The sequence below is a fragment of the Agelaius tricolor genome, unplaced genomic scaffold (genome assembly GCF_023055355.1).
Source record: "Agelaius tricolor isolate 1412-34295 unplaced genomic scaffold, bAgeTri1.0.p SCAF_13, whole genome shotgun sequence".
Lineage (NCBI taxonomy): Eukaryota > Metazoa > Chordata > Aves > Passeriformes > Icteridae > Agelaius > Agelaius tricolor.
Window position 1 is genome coordinate 5,842,541 of NW_027269273.1, and position 8,288 is coordinate 5,850,828.

The following is an 8,288-nucleotide window of genomic DNA, read 5'->3' on the forward strand; positions in this document are numbered from 1 at the left end:
GGAGTCAATGGGGAAAGCAGGACTTGCCAAATCCCTCCAATAACAACTCAGAAATGTTTTAGAGATCAAAGCTGGGTTTGGTTGGGGTTTTTTCTTTCAAGCTCAAGCTATGAGCCTGGTTTGGGTTGGAAGGGGCCTTTGAGATCATCCAGTTCCATCACCTTCCATGGCATCTTCCACTTCCACTACCCCAGGTTGCTCCAAGCCCTGTCCAGCCTGGCCTTGGCCTATTTTTAATGCCTATTCATTCATCAGCAAGATCACATTTCAAGTCAGTCAATAAAGTCAAGTTTCCCTAATCTTTTCCCTTCCCCTTCTTGGTTTGCTTAGGGAAAGAGCAGGAGGGTTTCCCATCCTCCCTTTTTTGCCCTGTGGGATGCAGGAGCTGCTGGAGTCAGTGGGGAAAGCAGGACTTGGCAAATCTCTCCCATAACAACTCAGAAATGTTTTAGAGATCAAAGCTGGGTTTGGTTGGGGTTTTTTTTTTTTCTCTCAAGCTCAAGCTGTGATCCTGGGAGGGACCTTTGTGATCATCCAGTTCCATCACCTTCCATGGCATCTTCCACTGTCTTCCACTACCCCAGGCTGCTCCAACCCCTGTCCAGCCTGGCCTTGGCCTATTTTTAATGCCTGTTCATTCATCAGAAGGATCACATTTCATGTCAGGCAATAAAGTCACGTTTGCTCCTTCACATCCAGCTGCAATTCCTGCTTTAGGAAAGCAGGATGTCCATGTAGCCTGAAAAAAACCCAGGATGTCTTCCTAACTGGTTTTGGTGGGTTTTTACTTTAGTAGGAGCATTTCCAATCCTGCTCTTACCCCACATAGCAAGGCTGACTGGAATAGGGGGAGCATCCTTCCCTCTTCCAGGACAGCTCCAGGCTGGCCCTAATCCTGGTTCAACCCAGCTCATCCTTTCCCTGAGCTCTTGGGAGTAGTAGCTCCTCCAGACCTACTCCTGAGATCCTCTCCAAAGCCATGAACTGTGAGTTTTGTCAACCCCAGAGCTGTCAATCCTACTCCAGCTCATTTTCCACAAGTTTTTTTGGCAAAGTCTCAGCTGCCACTCTGAAAAGGGACCCAAAATACAGCTCTGGTGGCAGACATCCACTTTCCCTTCAATCCACCTCTCCTTGTTAGCTAGGAAAGAGCCAGCAGGACCAAACATACAGATCAGTTCCTTTTTCTTTGAAAAATAAAAGGCTTTTTCCAGCTCTTTAACTCTCATTTCTTATGTGGCTCTGCCAGTGAGGCAATCAAAGAGCTCTTGTTCCATGGGATTTCTGGAAAGATCCCAATTTACAACCTGCTGCTAGGACACTGCTGAGCCTTGATACCACAGCTGGAATCTGTGATTTTACTTCTCCTTAAAAGCTCAGGACTCTGCCAAAGATGAGCTGAGCAAGCAAAGGGTGAAGGAGCCCCAACAGAGTCAACAGATCCAGATAACCTGAAAGAAATTAAGATTTTGTAGGGTGGGGGTTTTGTTCCAAAATGAGTCAGGTATTCCACAATCCTGATTTGCCCCAAAAAGTGTTCAGCAGCAGGAAAATGCTGATGCAGTTGGGCAGCACATTGAATGTGGAGCTGGAGTTGGAGCTCCTGTCTTTTCCCAAGGCTTGCAGCAGCATCCAACATCAAATGGGAATCTCAGGAGGGTTAACAAGGCCCAGTGGGTTGGGGCTACCCCTGAGATCAATCCAGGTTGGATACTGGGAAAAAAATATTCCTGTGGGCGAAAATATTCCTGTGAGGGTGGGCAGGCCCTGGCACAGGGTGCCCAGAGCAGCTGGGGCTGCCCCTGGATCCCTGGCAGTGCCCAAGGTTGGACTTTGGGGCTTGGAGAAACCTGGGACAGTGGAAGGTGTGGGAGGGTGGGACTGGATGGGACTTTAAGGTCCCTTCCTACCCAAACCATTCCAGAATTCTGGGATTTAATGCTTGTCAGTTGTCCCCTGGCTCAGGCTCTTCCCAAATGAAATGACTGAAAACAGCAGCAAGTGTTTTCCTGCTCTGGCTAAAGCTTAAAGTATTAAATTTCAAGTAAGACTCTCATTGTTTTGGGCTGGAGAGTTGCTGGTTTCCTCTTAAATTGTTTAATTTTTTTTATTGTCTTGACTTTATCAAGTCCTCACTGTAAGAAAGTTTCCCTTGCTGTCACAAAGCAGGAAAACCATAAATTCTGTAGCCAGGATAGATCTCAAATGTCATTATTTCCAAAAAAAAGAAATGGGCTGGGGCTTCATCCTGGGAAGATGGGTTTCTCTGGAAGGATCCTGAGGCTGAGCAATGTCAGGAAGCTTCGAGGCAGCAGGGCTCAGCATCCTGGATCCATGGATGGGAAATCCTGGGCTCTTTCCCCAAGCCTGTTGTGATAACCTTGTGGCAACGGGTAGGAAAACTCAGGAGAGCTGGAGAGCTGGGGGAAACCCCTCAGCAAAAAGCTGTGCATGCAGCACTTCCCTGCCTTGCTGGGGATTCTGTGGGATGCCCATGGCTGTGGGATGGAGAGGGAATGCCAGCCCTGGGATGAACATCCCCTTCTCCTTGCTCTTCCCCCCGCAGGTCGCGTCTCCCACGGACACAAGCAACTTTGACAGCTTCCCAGAGGACAGTGACGAGCCACCCCCTGACGACAACTCAGGATGGGACATAGATTTTTAATGTTCTTTCTCTTACCTGCTTCTGCCTTGCTGAGGACAGCTTTTCCTGGGACGTGGCTGCCAGCGGAACGGGAAGACCGGAATCGGGGAGGATTCGTGCTCGGGGTCACCACGATGCCTTGATTGATGCTGCTCCAGTAACTCCAGTGGCATTAGGACTTCTTGCTTAGTGACAATAGTGCTCTCCATGTTTTCTGTTGGAACGTGACCTGGCTTGGGCACGGTGGTCCTGGCACAGAGCCTTGCTCTGGCACAGAACTCCTCTTCTGTGGCCACAGAGATCCTGGCCTGCTCTTGATTAGCAGAGTGACAGATCCGTAGAGTAAGAGGCACTTAAATTCCAGCTGCTTTTTCCCTAGGATCAGTAGTAACTTATGAAGTGCTGCAGCTACTCCAGTGCAGGATTTGGGCTATTCCCACCCTCTGAGCTCCACAGGGCAGCGCTGGAGCCCAGGAGGAGCACGGGCAAAGCGCTCCCGTCAAAGCAGTGGGGAATGTGTCCTTTTCCTTCCCTAGCAGTATTCCTGACGAGACTGAATGTTCCCTTCCCTCTTTGTTTTGGAAACATTTTAGCTCAGCCTGGTCAAACAAAAGCACAACTGCTGCAGATGCTGTCGAGGCAGAGGTTGGGTCGCTTCCCTCACGTGGCAGCACCACCTTTGGGCTTCAGTTCTCCTTTCCCTTGGTACCAACACATGCATGGAAAGAGAAAATCATGGAATGAATCCATTGTCCATCCACTGATCTGTTCTACATCCATTGATCCACTGTACATCCACTGATCTGTTCTACATCCATTGATCCACTGTACATCCACTGATCCTTTTCACATCCGTTGATCCATTTCACAGTGCTCCAATCACGGTCCTGAACAAAGCAACAGCAGCCCACCAGTCTGATTAGGTATAAAATTAAGGATAACTTGGATCTTTTTGGGCTCAAAGGGAAAAACATGAGACCTGTGATATCCTCTTGAGGTGCTACATCCATCCCTCACCTGGGAAGAAACCTGTCCCTGACCCATCCTGTCAGGAATATGTAGCAGAGGCTCCGTTCTCCCTTTTGGTGATTCCATGTCTTCATGTCTGCATCTCTTCCATGTTTAAAGAATCTCATTCAAATAGAAATCCTGGCTCTGATGGAACACTGCCAGTAATCCTGATGCCCCTCCAGGCTAAGGAGCTCCACAGGAAAGTCAGTGGAATTCAATGGAAGATCCCTGTGAGGTCTCCAGTGTGCCAGGTCCACGTGACTGTGTTTAACAGGGAGGGCCAAATCCATATGGAAAAAAGAACTAGGGAAAACAATATTATCAGGACATGCTTTTCCCTCACTTCTACTGCTTTTCCTTTGCTGGAATTCCCTCCTCTGGTTTATAGGATGCAGCACAGGGATCCTGTCCTGGGTGCCCATTTGTTGCATACACACAGGACTGAAAGTTTATTCCATTATCCAACAGGAAACATCAGCTTTTGGTCTCTCTGAGAGACCTGACCCCAAAAAATCACAGAATCGTGGAATGATGGAATGGTTTGGGTTGGAAGGGACCTTAAAGGTCCTCTCATTCCAGCCCCTGCCATGGGTGGGCAGGTGCTGCCTCCTTTCAATCTCAGCTGCCAAGAGCTGGCCGTGGAAAGATCAAGTCTTGCTGACAAGGACTTTTTCCACATATTACATGGAAAAGGTCTGTTTGAGCAGTAAAAAATTCCTTCCCTGATGCTGAGTCCCAACTCTTTTGCATGTTTTTCATTAAAGGATGTAATCAAAATGGTATTTTGACAGCGTGGGCCGTGTCTGCTGTTCAGCATGAGCTGGGTCGTGTGACACCTTTGAAACCAGTCTGTGGCTCTGGAATTCCCTCTGTTTCCCAAAGGGTGAGGCCACACCTCTGGCACAGTCACTTCTGCTGTTCTTTAACCATTAAAACTTTGTTTGCCTTCAAAATCACAGGGAAAAGGCAGCACCTGCTGGCTTTTCCACCTTTCTCCAAGGGATGGACAGCACTGAGAGCCAAGGCTGAGCACGAGGGCTAAAACATTCACCAGGCATCTTAAACAGGCCTAACAGCCAAATGCTTCCCTCCTCACATCCCCCTGGACTTTCACTCCATGGGGACAGCTTCCTGTAGGAGTTTGTCCCAGGATGGTGACACCTGATGAAATTGGCAGGCAAGGAGGACAAAGCACCACAAGGATTTGGGGATCAACCTGAAAACGTGACAGGAAGGAGGGTCTGAAATGGGCTGAGCAGTTGGGTTTCTTTTTCCTGTCCCTTTTTTTCCTTGTGCCAGGCATGGGAATTGACACCTGCAGCGTGCACTGTGCTGAATCTGAGTTTATTTTGATATCAAACACCTCACTCGACTTCCATGGCCTCTCCTGAGCATTAACACTTGGCATATGTATATGATAAGCCTTCAGTTATAATAATATATTTAAGTTGCTTTATATATATCTCTATATATCCACAACAAGGGATTGCCTCTGTGTTTCCACCTCCTGTCCTTATTTGTTTGTCTCCTTTCCTGATCTATGGGACGACAGCGTTTTTAGGGAAGGGGGAATCGGCTCCCATGTTTCCAGAGGGGGCTTTGAGTGGTTTTGTGGCTTCTCCTGGAGCTGCACTGCCCACAGCAAACTCTTCTTCAACAACAGGACCACGAGCAGATATTTCTGTAAATAGGTATTTTCGTGTCGATGTTTTGTGGGTCACACAGGACTTTCTGTTCTTTTCCAGTTCCATGGCATTATTCCTTCATTTTCTTATTTGTAATGTAATGTTTTTAGGTCGAGGTAGACTTGAATTAATGTCATATTTGTCAGTATGATTAAACTTTCTGTCAGCTGTCCTGTTCACCCACCTGTCCCATAGTTCTAGAACGTCACTGGCTATCTGGCATTGTTGCAAGTGCCTTAAATCCATGGCATCTTATTGAGAAAAAAAAAAAAAAGAGACAAATTTGGTGTTATGCTGCATGACAAAGACAAACACACCTCAAACTGTCGTCCTTTCTTAGCTTGCTGCGTTTTACAGTTCTTTCTGCTACCGATTTCTAAGCCTTTATTATCTGATCTCGATGAATTCCAGAAATGATGACGTCGTTCTCTGATTTCTGTTCAATGTACCAGAGCTGTGTATCTGTTAATGAGATACAGAGTCATTTCTGTGAAATGTATAAATGTGATGTGCGGGTCAAATTAATCTCTGACATCCTAGCAGTCTGTAGACAGGTATTCCTGTTTTGCTAAGCTCTGCAGATCCCACCCATCCGTGCTGTCCCACACAGCCCTCCCTGGGGAATCTCCCACCTGGGAAAAATCCACCCTGGCAGCGTTTTCCTGACCTAAAACCCCGGTGCAAAGCCGAGGCTCCTTTGCACCACTCAACCAAACAGGATCTGTGCTTGGATGAGCCCTGGAAACTCCTCCTGCCTCCCCAGCCCTGACACCGAGACTTGGGCGCTTTTAGGGCTTTCTCAGAAAAAGGGGAAATTCCCATTTGGAGTTGCCTCTCCCCCCGAGTCCCGATTTACGCTTGTTTTACCCCAGCCCTTTGTTTTATACTCTGATTTTCTCTCCTTCCATGGCAGAGGTTTGTTTGTCGGGCCGATGTCGGTCACGCCCCGGCCATCGGCCGCTTGCACTCTTTGGATGTTGACTGAGGAACTTTTGGGTTTGTTTATTTTTTTCTTTTTTTTCCATAAACTTCCATGGCTTTTGTTTCGCTCTGTACTCCCCCTGCAGCTGTAATTGCCGAGTGCCTGTTGTATACTTTATAGAGTTGAAATAAAAATAATTACTTTTCAACGACTGTCAGTGGGTTCCTTCCAAAGCAGGAGCTGAGTTTGGGAGAGATCTTCAGGAAGGTGGTGAAATATGGGGTTACAAAAGTTCTGTTCCCACAGTTCCCACACAGAGAAGCTGCCCCTGGATCCCTGGCAGTGCCCAAGGCCAGGTTGGACAGGGCTTGGAGCAGCCTGGGACAGTGGAAGGTGTCCCTGCCCATGGCAGGGGTGGCACTGGATGGGCTTTGATGTCCTTTCCAACTCAAAATCATTCTATGATTTGCTGATGACACAGAGGTGAGCAAAAGCTGGGAGAAAGGAGCAATAAAACATCCTCTCAGGAGGGGAATAAATGTGGCAAGAGCCCAAGGAGGAGCTGGCAATCGTCACCAATCGTTTTGCTGGATGCAGCAATCGCAGGTCCACGTTAATAATGCAATAAATACCCCAGGGTGACGTGGCCCTCACCTGAAACCGCCAGGGGAACACCGAGATTTCGGGGCGAGGCGTGGCTCTCGTTATTCCAGGCTAAAAATAGGGAGGGCAGGAGGGGTGGCCGGGCTGTGCCGGGGATGTCGCCCGGCCGTGACTCAGCCGCTGCTGACGGCACCTGCCCGCCGTGCTCCCGAAACCTTCCCAGGCAATTATTAGCCCGGCTTGAGCCATTCGGGGCTGGAACGGCTGATAATGGATACCGGGACAGCGATACCGAGAGAGCGTTCATTGCGGGAATTGCCGCCTCCGGGATACCCCACCGTGGGGATTTCGGGGGCGCTGCTCCGGCTCTTCGTATTCTCATTTAAACCAAGCAGAGAAAATAAATAACCGGGAGCGCGGGCCAGCCGCCGGGAAAAGCCGGGTTAATTAAGGGGGGTTAATTAACGAGAGTTAATTAGCGGAGCGGGGAGGGGGGAGTGGGGGCGCGATGGCGCGGCGGGGCCGCCAGGGGGCGCCCTGGGGCCGCTCTGCCCCGGTGGGGGGGAATGGAGGGAATGGGGAGGGAAAAATGGGAATGGAGGGGGGGGAAATTGGGAAAGGAGAGGGGGGGCGACGCCTTTGATCTCCCCGCATCAAAGGGCCCCGAGCTCCCCCCCACCGACGCTGCCTCCTGCCCCGGCTGGGGTCAGGGGAGTAGGGGGAGGACAGCGAGAGTCCCGCCGTGTGTCCCCGTCCCCCCCGCCACCTCCGTGTCCCCGCACAGCGCCCGGCGCGGGGGGATGCGGAGCAGCCCCTCTCGTCTCCTTTCCAGCCCTTCTCCTTTCCTGCCCCTCTCCTTTCCTGCAAGGCTGCGCTGGCGCCAGGAAGGACGCGGGGGAGGCGGCGGGGGGTTGCGGGGGGGAGACTTAGAGGAGACCAAAGGACCGACTCTGCCATCGGGGGAGGGCGGGGGGCTCTGCGCACCCACAGCGGCTCCCACCCACCACGGATGGGGGCTTGCACAAAGGGGAGTGTCCCCCCCGTCCGTCCCTCTCGCCGGTCCCCTCCGTCGGGCGCGCCCGGCCGGAGACAGCGGCGGCGTCGGGGAGTGCGGAGCATCTGGCCGGGACCCGGGGGAGGAGGGATGCTGGATGGGGGGGTCTGCCCTCGCCCTTGCGAAACCCCCTCCCGACCAATGTGGGAGCCCTCGGGGCGGGGTGGGGGCGGCTTTGGGGGCTCACGGGCACAGCCCCCACCCGGGAAGGCTTTGAAATCGCAGCCGGCGGGCCCCCCGCCCCGAGGGGGCGGGCAGGAGGCAGCCCCGGGGGTATAAAGGCGGCGGAGGAGCGCAGGAGCCGCTGCTGGCGGCTCGCTGCTGCTGCTCGGGGACTGCGCGGGCACCGAGGGCACGGCAGTGGGCACC

At 51.5% G+C, this 8,288-nt stretch overlaps 1 protein-coding gene across 3 annotated transcripts in view; it reads left to right on the forward strand.

The window, feature by feature from the left end:
- PRKG1 (protein kinase cGMP-dependent 1) overlaps window positions 1-6,470 on the forward strand; it is a 383,398-nt gene extending 376,928 nt beyond the window's left edge. For all 3 annotated transcript variants that reach the window (XM_071438575.1, XM_071438577.1, XM_071438574.1), the window contains exon 18: window positions 2,567-6,470. In XM_071438575.1, the coding sequence (XP_071294676.1) occupies window positions 2,567-2,665 (99 nt within the window). In that variant the 3' untranslated portion in view covers window positions 2,666-6,470. The remainder of the gene's footprint in view (window positions 1-2,566) is intronic.
- The last annotated feature ends 1,818 nt before the right edge of the window (window positions 6,471-8,288 follow it).